Source organism: Pseudophryne corroboree, chromosome 3, assembly GCF_028390025.1.
Source record: "Pseudophryne corroboree isolate aPseCor3 chromosome 3, aPseCor3.hap2, whole genome shotgun sequence".
Taxonomy (NCBI): Eukaryota; Metazoa; Chordata; class Amphibia; order Anura; family Myobatrachidae; genus Pseudophryne; species Pseudophryne corroboree.
The window spans coordinates 403835377-403855978 of NC_086446.1; the positions used below are offsets into that span (position 1 = coordinate 403835377).

The 20602-nt window shown below is 45.9% G+C and overlaps 1 protein-coding gene across 1 annotated transcript in view; it reads right to left on the minus strand.

The window, feature by feature from the left end:
- The window catches only part of TRPC4AP (transient receptor potential cation channel subfamily C member 4 associated protein), a 175149-nt gene that overhangs the window by 100503 nt on the left and 54044 nt on the right, over positions 1-20602 (minus strand). Inside the window, exons 4-5 of the mRNA XM_063960144.1 lie at positions 19546-19603; positions 17886-17941 (exon numbers count right to left, since the gene is read on the minus strand). Of these exons, the coding sequence (XP_063816214.1) occupies positions 17886-17941; positions 19546-19603 (114 nt within the window). The remainder of the gene's footprint in view (positions 1-17885; positions 17942-19545; positions 19604-20602) is intronic.

A 20602-nucleotide genomic window follows, 5' to 3' on the forward strand; every position in this document is an offset into this window, starting at 1 on the left:
GCCCAAGATGAGCCCACCTTCCTTGTGGAGTGGGCATTTTAAGATTTTTGGCTGTGGCAGGCCTGCCACAGAATGTGCAAGCTGAATTGTACTACAAATCCAACGAGCAATCGTCTGCTTAGAAGCAGGAGCACCCAGTTTGTTGGGTGCATACAGGATAAACAGCGAGTCAGATTTTCTGACTCCAGCCGTCCTGGAAACATATATTTACAGGGCCCTGACCACGTCAAGCAACTTGGAATCCTCCAAGTCCTTAGTAGCCGCAGGTACCACAATAGGTTGCTTCATGTTAAATGCAGAAACCACCTTAGGTAGAAATTGAGGACAAGTCCTCAATTCTGCCCTGTCAGAATGAAATATTAAATAAGGGCTTTTATATGATAAAGCCGCCAATTCTGACACACGCCTGGCTGAAGCCAGGGCTAACAGCATCGTCACCTTCCATGTGAGATATTTTAAGTCCACAGTGGTGAGTGGTTCAAACCAATGTGACTTTAGGAAACTCAACACAACATTGAGATCCCAAGGTGCCACTGGAGGCACAAAAGGAGGCTGTATATGCAGTACCCCTTTTACAAATGTCTGAACTTCAGGCACTGAAGCCAGTTCCTTTTGGAAGAAAATCGACAGGGCCGAAAATTGAACCTTAATGGACCCTAATTTTAGGCCCATAGACAGTCCTGTTTGCAGGAAATGGAGGAAACGACCCAGTTGAAATTTCTCTGTAGGGGCCTTCTTGGCCTCCCACCACGCAACATATTTTCGCCAAATGCGGTGATAATGTTTTGCGGTTACGTCCTTCCTGGCCTTGACCAGGGTAGGGATGACTTCATCTGGAATGCCTTTTTCCTTCAGGATCCGGCGTTCAACCACCAAGCCGTCAAACGCAGCCGCGGTAAGTCTTGGAACAAACAAGGCCCCTGCTGGAGCAGGTCCTTTCTTAGAGGTATAGGCCACGGTTCGTCCGTGAGCATCTCTTGAAGTTCCGGATACCAAGTTCTTCTTGGCCAATCCGGAGCCACGAGTATCGTTCTTACTCCCCTTTGCCGTATAATTCTCAGTACTTTTGGTATGAGAGGCAGAGGAGGGAACACATACACTGACTGGAACACCCACGGTGTTACCAGAGCGTCCACAGCTATTGCCTGAGGGTCTCTTGACCTGGCGCAATATCTGTCCAGTTTTTTGTTGAGGCGGGACGCCATCATATCCACCTTTGGTTTTTCCCAACGGTTCACAATCATGTGGAAGACTTCTGGATGAAGTCCCCACTCTCCCGGGTGTAGATCGTGTCTGCTGAGGAAGTCTGCTTCCCAGTTGTCCACTCCCGGAATGAACACTGCTGACAGTGCTATCACATGATCTTCCGCCCAGCGAAGAATCCTTGCAGCTTCTGCCATTGCCCCCCTGCTTCCCGTGCCGCCCTGTCTGTTTACGTGGGCGACTGACGTGATGTTGTCCGATTGGATCAATACCGCCTGACCCTGAAGCAGGGGTTTCGCTTGACTTAGGGCATTGTAAATGGCCCTTAGTTCCAGAATGTTTATATGAAGAGATGTCTCCAGGCTTGACCATAAGCCCTGGAAATTCCTTCCCTGTGTGACTGCTCCCCAGCCTCGCAGGCTGGCATCCGTGGCCACCAGGACCCAGTCCCGAATGCCGAATCTGCGGCCCTCTAGAAGATGAGCACTCTGCAACCCCCACAGGAGGGATACCCTTGTCCCCGGTGACAGGGTTATCCGCTGAAGCATCTGAAGATGCGACCCGGACCATTTGTCCAGTAGGTTCCACTGGAAAGTCTTGCGTGGAATCTGCCGAATGGGATTGCTTCGTAGGAAGCCACCATTTTTACCCAGAACCCTTGTGCATTGATGCACTGAGACTTGGTTCGGTTTTAGGAGGTTCCTGACTAGCTCGGATAACTCCCTGGCTTTCTCCTCCGGGAGAAAACACCTTCTTTCTGGACTGTGTCCAGGATCATCCCTAGGAACAGAAGACAAGTCGTCGGAACCAGCTGCGATTTTGGAATATTGAGAATCCAATCGTGCTGCCGCAACACTACCTGAGATAGTGCTACACCGACTTCCAAGTGTTCCCTGGATCTTACCCTTATCAGGGAATCGTCCAAGTAAGGGATAACTAAAATTTCCTTCCTTCGAAGGGATATCATTTCGGCCATTACCTTGGTAAAGACCCGGGGTGCCGTGGACCATCCCTACGGCAGCGTCCGAACTGATAGTGACAGTTCTGTACCATAACCTGAAATACCCTTGGTGAGAAGGGTAAATTTTGACATGAAGGTAAGCATCCTTGATGTCCCGAGACATCATGTAGTCCCCTTCTTCCAGGTTTGCGATCACTGCTCTGAGTGACTCAATTTTGAATTTGAACCTCTGTATGCAAGTGTTCAAAGATTTTAGATTTTAGATTTTAAAATCGGTCTCACCGAGCCGTCTGGCTTCGGTACCACAATAGTGTGGAATAATACCCCGTTCCCTGTTGCAGGAGGGGTATCTTGATTATCACCTGCTGGGAATACAGCTTGTGAATGGTTTCCAAAACTGCCTCCCTGTCAGCGGGAGACGTCGGTAAAACAGACCTTTGGAAACGGCGAGGGGGATACGTCTCGAATTCCAATTTGTACCCCTGAAATATTACCTGAAGGATCCAGGGGTCTACTTGCGAGTGAGCCCACTGCGCACTGAAATTCATTGAGAACGGGACCCCACCGTGCCTGAACTTGTAAAGCCCTAGCGTCATACTGAGGGCTTGGCAGAGGCGGAAAAGAGTTTCTGTTCCTTGGAACTGGCTGATCTCTGCAGCCATTTTCCTCTCCCTCTGTCACGAGCAGAAAAGAGGAACCCTTTTGTCCGCTTGCCAACCAGGACTGCGCCTGATAATACGGCGTCTTATTTTGAGAGGCGACCTGGGGTACATCCCCTTTTTTGTTAAGGCAATACTTCCAAATGCCGTTTGGAATCCGCATCACCTGACCACTTTACTGGTATAATTGGACAACGCACTTATACTTGATGCCAGTCGGCAAATATTCCGCTGTGCATCATGCATATATAGAAATGCATCTTTTAATTGCTCTATAGGCAATAATATACTGTCCTTATCTAGGATATCAAATTTCCAGTCAGGGAATCCGACCACGCCAACCCAGCACTGCACATCCAGGCTGAGGCGATTGCTGGTCGCAGTATAACACCAGTATGTGTGTAAATACATTTTAGGATACCCTCCTGCTTTCTATCAGCAGGATCCCTAAGGGCGGCCATCTCCAGAGAGGGTAGAGCCCTTGTTCTTACAAGCGTGTGAGCGCCTTATCCCCCATAGGGGGTGTTTCCCAACGCACCCTAACCTCTGGCGGGAAAAGGTATACTGCCAATAACTTTTTAGAAATTATCAATTGTTATCGGGGGGAAACCCACGCATCATCACACACCTCATTTTATTTCTCAGATTCAGGAAAACTACAGGAAGTTTTTCCTCACCAAACATAATAATACCCCTTTTTTTGGTGGTATTTATATTATCAGAAGAGTGTAAACTTTTTCCATTGCCTCAATCATGCAATGTGTGGCCCTATTGGAAATCACGGTTGTCTCTTCACCGTCGACACAGGAGTCAGTATCCGTGTCGGCGTCTGTATCTGAGGTAACGGGCGCTTTAGAGCCCCTGTATGAGACGTCTGGACATGCACAAGCTGAGTAGCCGGCTGTCTCATGTCAACCACTGTCTTTTATACAAAGCTGACACTGTCACGCAATTTCAACAGTACATCCACTCAGGTGTCGACCCCCCAGGGGGTGACAACACTATTACAGACACTCTACTCCGTCTCCTCATCATTTTTCTCCTCATACATGTCGACACAAACGTACCGACACACAGCACACACACAGGGAATGCTCTGATAGAGGACAGGACCCCACTAGCCCTTTGGGGAGACAGAGGGAGAGTTTGCCAGCACACACCAGAGCGCTATATATATATATATACAGGGATAACCTTATATAAGTGTTTTTCCCTTTATAGCTGCTGTATTGTTTATACTGCGCCTAATTTGTGCCCCCCTCTCTTTTTTAACCCCTTTCTGTAGTGTAGTGACTGCAGGGGAGAGCCAGGGAGCTTCCCTCCAACTGAGCTGTGAGGGAAAATGGCGCCAGTGTGCTGAGGAGATAAGGACGCCGAGAAAGGGGCGGAGCCTATCATCCGTTTTCTTGTATGTTTTGGCAGGGGTTAAATGCATCCATATAGCCCAGGAGTTATATGTGATGCATTTATTTTAGCCATAAAAGGTTTTCTATCGATTTATTGCGTCTCAGGGCGCTGCCCCCCCAGCGCCCTGCACCCTCAGTGACCGGAGTGTGAAGTGTGCTGAGAGCAATGGCGCACAGCTGCGGTGCTGTGCGCCTACCTTTATCTGAAGACAGGAAAGTCTTCTGCCGCCGATTTTTCCGGACCTCTTCGCTCTTCTGGCTCTGTAAGGGGGCCGGCGGCGCGGCTCCGGTGACCCATCCAGGCTGAACCTGTGATCGTCCCTCTGGAGCTAATGTCCAGTAGCCTAAGAAGCCCAATCCACTCTGCACGCAGGTGAGTTCGCTTCTTCTCCCCTTAGTCCCTCGATGCAGTGAGCCTGTTGCCAGCAGGTCTCACTGAAAATAATAAACCTAAACTAAAACTTTCACAAAGAGCTCAGGAGAGCCCCTAGTGTGCACCCTTCTCGTCGGGCACAGAAAATCTAACTGAGGCTTGGAGGAGGGTCATAGGGGGAGGAGCCAGTGCACACCAGGTGATCCTAAAGCTTTCTTTAGATGTGCCCTGTCTCCTGCGGAGCCGCTATTCCCCATGGTCCTTACGGAGTTCCCAGCATCCACTAGGACGTCAGAGAAATAAGAATTTACTCACCGGTAATTCTATTTCTCGTAGTCCGTAGTGGATGCTGGGAACTCCGTAAACCATGGGGAATAGACGGGCTCCGCAGGAGACTGGGCACTCCAAAAGAAAGATTAGGTACTATCTGGTGTGCACTGGCTCCTCCCTCTATGCCCCTCCTCCAGACCTCAGTTAGGGAAACTGTGCCCGGAAGAGCTGACACAACAAGGAAAGGATTTGGAATCCAGGGTAAGACTCATACCAGCCACACCAATCACACTGTACAACTTGTGATAATCATACCCAGTTAACAGTATGAACAACAACTGAGCCTCATTTAACGGATGGCTCATAACAATAACCCTTTAGTTAAGCAATAACTTCATACATGTATTGCAGAGAGTCCGCACTTGGGACGGGCGCCCAGCATCCACTACGGACTACGAGAAATAGAATTACCGGTGAGTAAATTCTTATTTTCTCTGACGTCCTAGTGGATGCTGGGAACTCCGTAAGGACCATGGGGATTATACCAAAGCTCCCAAACGGGCGGGAGAGTGCGGATGACTCTGCAGCACCGCATGAGCAAACTCAAGGTCCTCCTCAGCCAGGGTATCAAACATGTAGAACTTAGCAAACTTGTTTGACCCCGACCAAGTAGCAGCTCGGCAAAGCTGTAAAGCCGAGACCCCTCGGGCAGCCGCCCAAGAAGAGCCCACCTTCCTTGTGGAATGGGCTTTCACCGATTTTGGATGCGGCAATCCAGCCGCAGAGTGAACCCGCTGAATCGTGCTATAGATCCAGCGAGCAATAGTCTGCTTCGAAGCAGGAGCGCCAACCTTGTTGGCTGCATACAGAATAAACAGCGAGTCAGACTTTCTGACTCCCGCTGTTCTGGAAACATAAATTTTCAAAGCCCGGACTACGTCCAGCAACTTGGAATCCTCCAAGTCCCTAGTAGCCGCAGGCACCACAATAGGCTGGTTCAAAGGAAATGATGATACCACCCTAGGGAGAAATTGGGGACGAGTCCTCAATTCTGCCCTGTCCATATGGAAGATCAGATAAGGGCTTTTACATGACAAAACCGTCAATTCTGACACACGCCTAGCCGAAGCTAAGGCCAATAGCATGACCACTTTCCACGTGAGATATTTTAGCTCTACGGTCTTAAGTGGCTCAAACCAGTGGGATTTCAGGAAATCCAACACAACGTTAAGATCCCAAGGTGCCACCGGTGGCACAAAAGGAGGCTGAATATGCAGCACCCCCGGAACAACGTCTGAACTTCAGGCAGTGAAGCCAGTTCTTTTTGAGAGAAAATGGATAGGGCCGAAATCTTGACCTTTATGGATCCTAATTTTAGGCCCATAGTCACTCCTGACTGTAGGAAGTGCAGGAATCGACCCCGCTGGAATTCCTCTGTAGGGCCTTCCCGGCCTCACACCAAGCAACCTATTTTCGCTATATACAGTGAAAAAGTCTTGCTGTCACGTCTTTCCTAGCCTTTATCAGCGTAGGAATAACTGCATCCGGAATGCCCTTTTCCGCTATGATCCGGCGTTCAACCGCCATGCCGTCAAATGCAGCCGCGGTAAGTCTTGGAACAGACAGGGCCCCTGTTGCAACATGTCCTGTCTGAGAGGCAGAAGCCCTGAGTCCACTGAGAGCATTTCTTGCAGCTCCGGGTACCGAGTCCTTCTTGGCCCATTCGGAGCAAAGAATATTGTTCTCACTCCTCCTTTTATTACAATTCTCAGCCCTTGGGTATGAGAGAAAGAGGAGGGAATACATAGACCGACTGGAACACCCACGGTGTTACTAGTGCGACCACAGCCATCACCTGAGGGTCCCTTGACCCGGCTTAAAACCTTTTTTAGCTTTTTATTGAGGTGGGACGCCATCCAGTCCACCTGAGGCAGTTCCCATCAATTTGCAAACTGCGTGAAGACTTCCTGATGTAGTCCCCACTTTCCCGGGTGGAGGTCGTGCCTGCTGAGGAAGTCTGCTTCCCAGTTGTCCACTCCCGGAATGAACACTGCTGACAGTGCGCTTACTTGATTCTCCGCCCAGCGAAGAATTCGGGTGGCTTCTACCCTCGCCACCCTGCTCTTTGTGCCGCCTTGGCGGTTTACACGAACCCCTGCGGTCTGACTGGATCAGAACCGGTTGGTCGCGAAGCAGGATCTCCGCTTGACTTAGGGCGTTGTATATGGCCCTTAGTTCCAGGATATTGATGTGAAGGCAAGTCTGTTGACTTGATCAGAGACCTTGGAAATTTCTTCCCTGTGTAACTGCCCCCCACCCTCGGAGGCTTGCATCCGTGGTCACCAGGATCTAGTCTTGAATGCCGAATCTGCGGCCCTCGAGAAGGTGAGCACTCTGCAGCCACCACAGGAGAGACACCCTGGCCCTGGGGGATAGGGTGATTAACCGATGCATCTGAAGAGGTTATCCGGAACCACTTGTCCAGTAAGTCCCATTGGAAGGTCCTCGCATGGAACCTGCCTTAGGGGATGGCCTCGTATGATGCCACCATCCTTCCCAGGACTCGAGTGCAGTGATGCACTGACACCTGTTTTGGTTTTAATAGATTCCTGACCAGTGTCATGAGCTCCTGAGCTCTCTCTATCGGGAGATAAACCCTTTTCTGGTCTGTGTCTAGGATCGTGCCTAGGAGAGGCAGATGAGCTGTAGGAACCAACTGCGACTTTGGAATATATAGAATCCAGCCGTGTTGCCGTTACACTTCCAGAGAAAGTGATACGCTGTTCAGCAACTGCTCTCTTGATCTCGCTTGTATGAGGAGATCGTCCAAGTACGTGATAATAGTGACACCTTGCTTCCGCAGGAGCACAATCATATCCGCCATTACCTTGGTTATGACAATCCCGTACCGCAATTCTGAGGTACGCCTAATGAGGTGGATAAATGGGGACATGAAGGTATGCATCCCTTATGACCCGATTCACGATAAAGTCTCCCTCTTTTTAGGCTTGCCCTGACCGCTCATAGCGATTCCATCTTGAACTTGAACCTTCTCAGGTATATATGTTCAGGGATTTTTAATTCAATATGGGTATGACCGAACCGTCTGGTTTCGGGATTACAACATGGTCGAATAATAACACCCTCTTGTTGAAGGAGGGGACCCTTGACCACCACCTGTTAAAGATACAATTTGTGAATTGCAGTTAACTCTTGGGGGGAAGCCCGCAGTGCCGTCGGTGAGGCGGCATCTTCTCACAGTCCAGTTTGTATCCCTGAGACACAATATCTATTGCCCAGGGACCTAACAGGGAGTGAACCCACTTGTGGCTGAACTTACGAAGGCGTGTCCCCACCGGGCCTAGCTCCACCTGTGGAGCCCCAGCGGCATAGGTGGATTTTTGTAGGGGCCGGGGAGGACTTCTGTTCCTGGGAACTAGCTGTGTTGATCCCGGCTCTGACAAGAAAGGACGCACCTCAGACTTTCTTGTTTCTTTATTCGAAAGGCTGCATTTAATAATGTCGTGCTTTCTTAGGCTGTGCAGGAATATAAGGCAAACTAGCAGAATTACCAGCTATAGCTGTGGAGACAGGCCCGAGAACCCTTCTCCACACAATCCTCAGCCTTCCATATGCCTCTTAAGTCGGCATCATCTGTCCAATGCATATTCTACAGGACACGTCAAGCAGAGATCGACATGGCTTTGACTCTAGGACCCAGTATATTCATGTCTCTTTGGGCATGCTTTATAACTATATATCTATCACTTAAGACAGCATCTTTAATATATTTACTAGGGTCTCAATCTCTGCTGATAAGGTACCTGTCCACGCTGCCACAGCGCTATAAACCCATGCCGACACAATCGCCGGTCTGGGTAGTATACTAGAATGTGCACGCTATCTGCAGGATCCCTGAGAATAGCAAGTGCTACCGTCTGTGCAAACAGGACACCCTAGGGGAAGATTCTCAACACATCCTGGCCCTAGTGGGGAAAGGATACAGCCTGAGAATTCTCTTGTGGGAAGCTGCAGTCTCTTGTCTGGAGATTCACGCTCTTTTTCCTCATGAGAGGAGGGAAATTTACCTCAGCATTCTTCCCCTTAAACATGTGTACTCTCGTGTCAGGGACAGATGAATCATCAGTGATATGCAAATCATCTTTTATTACAATATCATATATTGAATACCTTCTAGCCATCTTGGCTGTAACTTTGCATTATTGTAGTCGACAGTGGAGTTAAACTCCGTGTCGATACCAGTGTTTGTTATTTTGGATAGTGAGCATTGTGAGACTCTGAAGGTCTCTGTGACATAGGGACAGACATGGGTAGATTTCCTGTCTGTTCCCTAACCATTTGTGCAATAAATTCACCTTAGCACTTACACATATCCAAACAGGTGTCGGCGTTGTCGACGGAGACACCCTCTCACACACATATCCGCTCTATCACCTCCTTAGAGGAGCCTTTTACCTCAGACATGTCGACACACGCGTACCGACACACCACACACACAGGGGGATGCTCTATTTGAAGACAGTTCCCCCACAAGGCCCTTTGGAGAGACAGAGAGAGAGTATGCCAGCACACACCCCAGCGCTATATAACCCAGGGATTACACTACAACTCATTGTTTACCCAGTAGCTGCTGTATATACAATTTTTGCGCCTAAATTTATGTGCCCCCCCCCCTCTCTTTTCACCCTTTGTGTACCAGGATACTGCAGGGGAGAGCCTGGGGAGCTTCTTTCCAGCGGAGCTGTGAAGAGAAAATGGCGCTGGTGTGCTGAGGAAGAAGGCCCCGCCCCCTCAGCGGCGGGCTTCTGTCCTGTTTCTGACCAAAAATGGCGGGGGTTTTACACATATACAGTCACAGACTGTATTATGTGTATTTTTATGCCAAAGGTATTTTTATTGCTGCCCAGGGCGCGCGCCCCCCCCCCCCCCCCCCCCCCCCCCCAGCGCCCTGCACCCTACAGTGACCGGAGTGTGTGGTGTGCAGTGGGAGCAATGGCGCACAGCTGCGGTGCTGTGCGCTACCTTAATGAAGACAGGAGTCTTCTGCCGCCGATTTCATCGCTTCTCTTCTATCTTCTGGCTCTGCAAGGGGGACGGCGGCACGTCTCCGGGAACGGACGATCGAGGTCAGGCCCTGTGTTCGAACCCTCTGGAGCTAATGGTGTCCAGTAGCCTAAGAAGCACAAGCTAGTTGCAAGCAGGTAGGTTTGCTTCTCTCCCCTCAGTCCCACGTAGCAGTGAGTCTGTTGCCAGCAGATCTCACTGAAAATAAAAAACCTAACAAATACTTTCTTTCTAGCAAGCTCAGGAAAGCCCACTAGGAGCACCCAGCTCTGGCCGGGCACAGATTCTAACTGAGGTCTAGAGGAGGGGCATAGAGGGAGGAGCCAGTGCACACCAGATAGTACCTAATCTTTCTTTTGGAGTGCACAGTCTCATGCGGAGCCCGTCTATTCTCCATGGTCCTTACGGAGTTCCCAGCATCCACTAGGACGTCAGAGAAATATATAATTAAATTCAGAAAATGACTACACACAAATAGTTTAAATATATACAGTGCATCCAGAAAGTATTCCCAGCTCTTGACTTTTTTCACATTTAGGGGTATATGCAATTACCGGCGAATGCAATTTTTCGGACGTTTTTTAATTCGACACAACTCGACCGTCGAATTCCGGCAAGTGGGTGCCGGAATTCAACATATTCAATAAAAAATGGATTCGACAGTCCCGCTGTCGAAAAACTGCCGATTTGATGGATTTTGATCTGATTTTTTAAAAACGGAAAAAACTGGGAAAAAAATTGCGTGGGGTCCCCCCTCCAAAGCATAACCAGCCTCGGGCTCTTCGAGCCGGTCCTGGTTCTAAAAATCCGGGGGGGGACCGAACGTCGTGTCAACATATGTGTGTGTGTCGACATGTATGTAATAAAGTTGTACTTTCAAGGTGTGCGTGTCCTGTTTTTATTTGGGTATTTTTTTTCCAGTAGTACTACACGTCCCAGCAAGCCTCCCCGCAAGCTGGTACTTGGAGAACCACAAGTACCAGCATGCGGGAGAAAAACGGGCCCGCTGGTACCTGTAGTTCTACTGGAAAAAAAATACCCAAATAAAAACAGGACACGCACACCTTGAAAGTACAACTTTATTACATACATGTCGACACACACACATACCTATGTTGACACGACGTTCGGTCCACTTGTCCAAGTAGAATCCACGGTGTACCTGTGAATAAAATTATACTCCCCTCAATCCAGTGTCCGGATCTTTTAAAATAATCTTCGTACTTGGCAAAACAACAAAACGAACACCCGGACCAAACGGACTGAAAGGGGTCCCATGTTTACACATGGGACCCCTTTCCACGAATGCCGGGACCCCACGTGACTGCTGTCACAGAAAGGTCCCTTCAGCCAATCAGTCCTGAAAGCAAATGCATAACTGGTGGAGGCCCGCACCATCAGGCTGATGGCTTATCTTCTGTTCTAGAAGCCGGTCCTCTGGTTGCCCAATGCTTTTTAGTCTTACCAGACCTGATATACTGGGACTGTTTGCTATCACCCTTTCCTTTTGCCTTTCCGTGAGACTGAAAGGGAAGTTGGAATTTTAGGCTTAACTTTGTAAGTAGAAGGAAACAACTTTCTTGGAGTCTGCTTCTGACTCCAAAATATTGGTTAACTCTTTACCAAAGAGAATATCTCCAGTAAAAGGTAACGACTCTAAAACTTTCTGGGATTCTGAATCAGCTTTCCAGGTGCGCAGACAAAACTGCTATGCGAGCGGCTACTGTTGCGGCTGATGTTTGAAAGGCAATAGTACCCTTGTCTAAGGCTGCTTCTTCCAAGAATATTGAGCCTGTTTGATATGTGCCACATGGGATTTCTGCTCTCTAGAGCTCATTTAAAATGTTCCTTCCAATGCGTCTGCCCAGGCAGCCACTGCTTTAGCCATCCAGGCGGAGACCATGGCTTGTCTAATGATTGCCCCAGACAGGGAAGAAATGGTTTTTTTTTTAGCAAACCATCGACTCTCCCATCCGTGACATCATTTAATGATGTTGAAGGCAGAAGTCATGTAGATTTTCGCACTAAGCGAATCTCATGCGTATCTACTTTAGGGGCTGCCTCCATCTTTAAACAGTCTCCAGTTGGAAAAAGATAATTGGAATTCCATTTCCTAGGAATTCTAAATTTCTAACTGGGCGTAGCCCAAGCCTCTTCCATAATATCCGTCAGCTGTTCTGATCCAGGAAACTCAGTCTTAATTGTTTTGGGACGTTTAAATACAGGTGCCTTGGATCTTAACACAGGCTCTGCCGATTCCTCTAAGGATAAAATGGATTTTATTGCAGTAATCAACTCAGATATGCCCACTGAGCTGAGACCTTCTTCCTCATCCTCATATGCAGAACCAGAGTGTAATGAGTTTTCGTCCTCTGATGAATCATCAGAAACATGTGTAGACTGTGAAGATGTTGTTTTGTGTCTAAATGATTTACTTACCACTGGCTTTTCAGTCTGTTTCTGTTGAGAGGCTACTGCTTCCTCTGCTGGAAATGATAAACCACAAGTGGAATGCTGCACATAAGGGTTAATAGTGTAACCTATCGCTGGTACAGAAGTTGGAATTATCCGCTCAGCTATACTGGATAATGTCTGTGCAAACATAGCCCATGGGGGATCAACTTGCACCTGCGTCTGCCTTTAATTTTTCAAGAGACCTTGGTGAAAGCTAAAACAGTGGGCACACAACCCATCCTGACCCAGATCATGAGAGGTTAACACAGCTTTACATGACAAACATGATATGAGTGTCGGTGCTGCTGCGAGTGTATTTTCCTCACCTTTGCCGCTCTTAGACATGATAAATAATCAGATACTTTCACAGTGTAATACATAATTTGTGACTGTAATAACTTTAAAATGTGTTAAAGTAACATACAATCCGACCCTACCCTGCTTAGCACCAGAGAAAGCAGAGAAAACTGACAGAATTTATAGCAAAGTCAGCAATCAGACTAGCAGTCAGTCACAGGTTATACATTAGCATAATAAGCAATATGAGCATATATTCAACTACAGATACAGTTCAAGTATGTAGGAGAAACATATTACTGCATTACTTTATAAAAAAGTTTTAACCATTATTCAGACGCATAGCGAAAGAAACCACAGTATTATCATCAAACTCCTATGCATTATGCACTTATCCAACTATTCTTACTTAAAGGTAGATAGAGACTTAGTGCTGTATAGCCCGTACTCAGGATCAATCAAAACGTTTGCGAACGCTGAGTGGATCCAGACGCTATACGTGTACGCCGCCGCTCCGTGTACCTATAGTGAACACAGACGCCTAAGTGAACAGTGCCGCACCAGTCACACAGCCGCCTATGCTGCGACTGGGTCCCTTAGTACACAGCGTCTTGGTCGGAAGCGGGAATTCAGTTTATGGCGGGAGACTCAGAGGAAACTGGTCATGAACCGGGGGGAGGGGTGACAAGGGGAGCGTCTGACTCCCAACTGCTTACCGCAGCCTCATGCTAATCCTGGAGCCTATGATCCCTAAGGCCTAGGGCTGGTGCACTCTCGGTGCAGCCACATCAGCAACTGTTTGGTAGTCTCCACCCAAACAGTGTGGCTGTGTCAGTCTTCCCACTCTAAGCGGAACCGATGCCTTACCTTCCTCCCGTGCTCTGGCCACAGCCTGGTAACGTCTGCTGGACCTGCTAGTTTTATCCGACACAGGCGCAGCCGAAACAGCACTGTACTCGAGGGTAAGCGTTGTTGTGACCCGGTGGGGAGTTGTTGGAGCCACTCTTTCTAAGGTACATATAAGGCGCAGTTTAGAAAGATCACTCAGAAAAAAATAGTAAGACTATAAGAATAAAATAAAAAAAGCTTATGGCTGCTAAAAACCAGCAGCCCTCAAACCATGGTCCAGCTCCTACCGCACCAAACAAAAAACTGATTTGCATGATCCAGGAGGCGTGGTTATATAGGGAGAGAGCCCACTGCATGCTGGGAGGCCAGAAAGCTTTGACCGATTGGTGCAAGATCCGCTGTCGCTCAACCATATACCAATGTATCCTGTGGATACCCTGTGGATCCTGCAGGAGGAGAATAAAAACCTAAGAAATCACATGTACATAAATATTCACAGCCTTTGCTCAATACTTTATTGATGCACCTTTGGCAGCAATTACAGCCTCAAGTCTTTTTGAATATGATGCCACCAGCTTGGCACACCTATCTTTGGGCAGTTTCGCCTATTTCTCTTTGCAGCACCTCCCAAGCTCCATCAGGTTGGATGGGAAGCGTCGGTGCCCAGCCATTTTCAGATCTCTCCAGAGATGTTCAATCGGATTCAAGTCTGGGCTCTGGCTGGGCCACTCAAGGACATTCACAGAGTAGTCCTGAAGCCACTTCTTTCATATTTTGGCTATGTGCTTAGGGTCGTTGTCCTGCTAAAAGATGAACCGGTGCACCAGTCTGAGGTCAAGAGCGCTCTGGAGCAGGTTTTCATCCAGGACGTCTCTGTACATTGTTGTATTCATCTTTCCGTCTATCCTGACTAGTCTCCCAGTTCCTGCCGCTGAAAAACATCCCCACAGCATGATGCTGCCACCACCATGCTTCACTGTATGGATGGTATTGGCCTGGTGATGAGCAGTGCCTGGTTTCCTCCAAACAGGACGCCTGGCATTCACGCCAAAGAGTTCAATCTTTGTCTCATCAGACCAGAGTATTTTGTTTCTCATGGTCTGAGGTGTATTCTCGCAAACTCCAGGTGGGCTGCCATGTGCTTTTTACTAAGGAGTGGCTTCTGTCTGGCCACTCTACCATACAGGCCTGATTGGTGGATTGCTGCAGATGGTTGTCTTTCTGGAAGGTTCTCCTCTCTCCACAGAGGAATGTTGTAGCTCTGACAGAGACCATCGGGTTTTGGTCACCTCCCTGACTAGGGCCCTTCTACCCCCGATCGCTCAGTTTGGACGGACGGCCAGCTCTAGGAAGAGTCCTTGTGGTTCCGAACTTCTTCCATTTACGGATGATGGAGGCTACTGTGCTCATTGGAGCCTTCAAAGCAGCAGATATTATTCCGTACCCTGCTTCAGATTTGTGCCTCGAGGTCTATAGACAATTCCTTTGACTTCATGCTTGGTTTGTGCTCAGACATGCACTGTCAAGTGCAATGTGAACGAGTAAGCCAGGACGATGCGACCTGGGACCCGTTCACAGCGATGAACAGCCAGCGATTGGATATAGTAATTTCTGAGGTTGAAAAAAAGACAAATTTGTCCATCGAGTTGAACCCGTTTGTGATCTCCTACACTAATATTTTAAAACTAATATTAACTGTGGTGAATGTTTAGCTGTTATGTCCATACGTCTTTTATTTATTTTTATTTTTACTTTAGTGCATGATTTACCCCCATAACCCTGTATATTAGGAATTAACTCCTGTATATTAGTAATTTATCTAGCCCATTCTTAAAAGTAACGATCGAGTCCGCCATTACAGGTTGAGTATCCCTTATCCAAAGTGCTTGGGACCAGAGGTATTTTGGATATGGGATTTTTCCATATTTTGGAATAATTGCATACCATAATGAGATATCATGGTGATGGGACCCAAGTCTAAGCACAGAATGCATTTTATGTTTCATATACACCTTATACACACAGCCTAAAGGTAATTTTAGCCAATATTTCTAATAACTTTGTGCATTAAACAAAGTGTGTGTACATTCACACAGTTCATTTATGTTTCATATTCACCTTATACACACAGCCTAAAGGTCATTTAATACAATATTTTTTAATAACTTTGTGTATTAAACAAACTTTGTGTACACTGAGCCATCAGAAAACAAAGGTTTCACTATCTCTGTTCTACTCCAAACATTCCGTATTTCGGAATATTCCGTATTTCGGAATATTTGGATATGGGATACTCAACCTGTACTAAATTCTCAGGCATGGAATTCCAAATACGTATTGTCCTTACTGTGAAGAAACCTTTCCGTCTCAGGGTGCGAAATCTCCTCTCCTCTAACCTAAGCGGGTGTCAGAGTGTCATTTGTGTTGATTTTACCAAAAACAAGTCACCCGCTAGCTCTGTGTATTGTCCCCTAATATATTTGTAAATGTTAATCATGTCCCCTCTTAATCTCCCTTTTTTTTCCAGTGTAAACATGCCCAGTCTAACAAGCCTTTCCTTATTTTCTAGCGTCTCCATCCCCTTAATCAATTTGGTTGCCCGTCTCTGAACCTTTTCTAGTTCCAGGATATCCTTTTTATAGTATGGTGCCTATAATTGTGCACAGTATTCAAGTTGTGGCCTCACTAGTGATTTATATAATAAGAATATAACAATCTCATCCCCTGCATCAATTCTCAGTTTTATGCATGCTAATACCTTGTTTGCCTTATTTTGCTGCATTCCTACTTTGGGTACTGCTGCTAAGTTTGTTATCTATGTGAACACCTAGATCTATTTCCAATACAAAATCCCCTAGTTTTTCCCCAAATGACCTCAAATCCGAGTGCCGGTGCTGCACCTGTGTGCGGTGACAGTGGGCAAAGCCACCAGTCTGAAAGGGCTCTCTACCAGGATGTCCACAATTTTATATAAGTATCTGTTTGTTTATTTAAAACTTTCCTCAAGGACCATCGTGGCAATTAGATGCTATCTGGTTACTTTCCTCCAACACCACTAATTGTCCACTTGACCTGATCTTATAACAAATTAGTTGATCACCATTGAGACCATTGAGAGTAGTTTTCTCCTGCGCTTATTGCAGTCTTAAAAGCTGTAATCTCCCTTCCAGCTACCTCTCCATTAATACTGAAGGATGTGATTACTCATAGCCTACACGGATTTACAAAAAAACAACTGTCATATTAATTTCCCAAGACTCAACTCATGTCCCTTCAAGCATCTTCAGAGGCTTGCTAATACTCCAACCTATTAGACACTCTACAGTCCTTGTTTTCAATAACATCACTTTCTTAATGTCACTAGGACTCAAGGCACCCCAACTGTCCAGGTTTTAAAGATATCAGTGGCTGAGCACCCAGATGGTTACATCAAATTGTCAGAGGTACTAATTAAGTCACCTGTGGCCAAGCATGGATATACTTAAAACCTGGACCGTCAGGGTGCCTTGAGTACCGCATTTGGGAACCTCTGCACTAGGCTTTTCTACCCAATTACCAACCCTCTACACGCAGCTTATGCAAAACTTACATTTATACTATGTCTATACTCAACCCACCAAACTAACATTGCTGTGTGACTGGATCATAATGCCCCGCTAAACACCTTTACCCATTACTATCTGGATGCACCAATATGCACTATTTGGCTTTAAACCTTATGTAATAAATCCTACATAATAAAAGGCTAACACTGCTTCTCACCTATTTGGGGGGTATTAAAGTGTTTTGCGTACCAGCAGCCACAAGATGGCGCCCAATAGAACAATTCAAGTGTTGCTCCGTTCGGGTGTGCACAGCTGCGGATGCTGACATTACTGTTATGTTGTTCCGTCATTTGACAGGCTAGTAACTAGTTCCTAATATTCCTATAGATTGCAAGCTTGTGAGCAGGGCCTTTTTCACTTTGTCTGTTACTACCCAGTATTGTTTTGTTATGTATTTCTGTTTATAATTGCAAAGTGCTGAGTAATATGCTCGAGCTATAGAAATACATTTTAATACATAGACATTCAGCAGATGCTCTCCCTCTTACACAAGTTTCAGAACCTACCTCAGGAATGGAACCACTTATCTAATTATCTGATTTCTTATTACACACGGTATAGTGCTATTAGTTTGCATCAATGCTTTCAAAGGGTATCAAGGAAAGTTTTGCCTGTATAAATAAGGGTGGCATGCAAACTTTCTAAAGATAACTATGGTGGCCACAAATATGGACAAATTATATTTGCATAGTAAATAACAGAGAAAAACAAACCGATGCTTACACATATGCAGGTGTTGTACAGGATGCTCAAGCAATCTTTGATCAACTCATCGCTGACTGCAAAAGAACAGGAACAGTTAGGAAATCACTTGTGAAAAGATAAAGTACGGAAAATGCAAGAGGTACAGTACAGGTGGTCACACAGACACTGAAGAACAGCACATAAAGATGTTAGGAGTGTAAGATGCAAGAGGAATAATGATTTGTGCCGCCAAGATTCAAAAAACATTTTCTCTAAAGGGGGCTTCATGTTTTTTGCATTTATATATTTTTGTCATTTTAATTGTTTACCCTCACCTACCTAAATATTTTGCTGGTTAAACTTGCTCTTCTCTATGTATGTACAGAAGTAGTTAGTAAGTAGTATAAATAGAATTATTAAAGAACTTACAGTTAATTAAGTCTGTGGCAAAACAGTAGAATCTTTGAATGAATTTCGGTGGAGTAGTTGGAATCGGACGAGCTTTCCTATTAAATGGCAGTGACCATGTGTAGGATGTATTTTGCACCGGATTTTTAGCCACGCTAAAAATAAATCAGTCACCCCCACCATAAAGGTAGCACCACTAATGACCAATATAGTAAACAAAGAAAATAGCACAGCAATTACTAAATAAAATAACCTTTGGAAAATGCAGTGTACAAATATCTAGTGTGGGTGTGGATCATTAGATAGACAGTCACTAGGTCGACAGGGTTGGAAGGTCGACAGGGTTTCTAGGTCGACAATGTGCTAGGTCGACAGGTCAACATGAGGTATTTTTTTGTGACGTTTTCTTCGTAGAGTGACCGGGAACCCCAATTAGTGTACCGCTTCGCTCGCCATGCTTCGGGCAAGGTGCTTCGCTTGGCACAGATTACCGTTCCAATCGTAGTCCACATGGATCGTTAAGTATGAAAAACTCATATCGACCTTTTGACCTGTCGACCTAGCACATGTCGACCTAGAAACCCTGTCGACATTTCAACCCTTTCGACCTAGTGACTGTCGACCTAAACATTGTCGACCTTCAGACCGGATCCCATCTAGTGTATAGTGTAATGGACGCTATGCTATCACTGTATACTGGCCATTATCTAGATTGTTTTTGTTGGTCCGAACCCAGCATCGTTTAACAAAATTTTTCTGTACCTAGATTAAGACGCCACAGTTGTCCAATGTTGCAGGGACTATTAATTTCCATCAAGCAAAAAATCACATAAATGTTGGATAACTATAGAATCTGAGGTTTTATTTTATTTTTTTTAACTGTGATCTGAGGGCCACCTACTTGTCATACCCACTCTCCTGGAAGTTGCGGGAGACTTCCGATTTTTCGGATAGTTCCCAGGGAAAGTGGGTACCCCTCACGCTTCCTAGTCGAAGAGGCGGAGTCAGCTTGAGAACTGTAAAATTCTTCCTTCCTTCTAACCACTCTGTCACCACATGACCACAGAGGCTTCATGCACACTACACAACAAAAGTAACAGTATGGGAATCAATTCCAAAGGAGAGTGTGAGATTATTGGGGAAAAAAAGAAAAAGATTCCAAATAAATGAAATGTCTGTGGGAAGCAGCTTTAAATTGATAACAGCAATTTACTGCTGCCTGCGACTTTTACTCCACCTATAACAAAATAAATGTTAGCATGAACTCCAATGTGAGGAATCGGACACTTACTTTTCTGTTTCTTCTTCTGAGGAAAGAGGCTTGGTCTCATGAGAATCTCCACAAGCAGCTGCAGGAAGACAATTACTCATATAAGAGACAAACGTATATTTAAAAAATACATAGACACAAATACAGATGGGATACAAGTGTTTTTAGCCACACCCATACCTTTAACCCTTCACTGCTGTAGCTGGGTCTGCGAGACCCAGTCATTCTGCTTGTTGCTCTATCTGGTCAAATTTCAGAGAAGGAACGATAAACTTTTCAGTACCTTCGTATGGTGTCATTTACTGTCCGTTGACAGATAAAGCATAACGTTGTGCTAGTAACGATTGCTGCAACAGCCCTTCCTTCGCCTGACGGGTCTGAGAGACCCAGCGTCCATACTAAAGTAACTCTATTGAGTGCATGTAGTCACTGTTGCATGGAAAAAATGGCATCGCCAGTACATCAGCAAGGATAGAAAAACCACAATATTACGGTGAAAAATGTAATAATTCTCTTTGTATGGCGAATGTAAAATTTATGTGAGTAATGCTTAAAAAATACTGGACAGGAAATGTAAATAATAATAATAATAGTAATAATAATATTTTCTAGGTGAATTAATAAAACAATTAATAGTTGGAGATTAACAAGGGGTTTCTATTTCCATTCTGAGGTCATTCCTAATCAATATCCATAGAATTCCTAAAACACCACAGAAATCCAAATGGGTCTCACAGACCCAGCGTCAGTGTCACAAAATTTGGCGTCACTACTGGAGGGTTAATATACAACTCTAGTGTCATTGACATTTCCTGGAAAGCAAGGTTTGTGCCCTGCTGTCAACTTAGAGTCTGGGACTACTGCAATTGTTTTGTGTCTTTATGCTGTTGGTAATGCAATTATCTCTATACATAAATTGTAAATTGCTTCTTTTATGTAAGACCATAAGCAGCCTATGCTTAGTCATGCTGTCCACAATGGTTGTATTCTATTAAAAAACAGGAATCCTTTTTAGCAAATTAATATGTTTACACAGAGCGCACACACAGTGACTGAACCACACAGCAGAAAAACACCA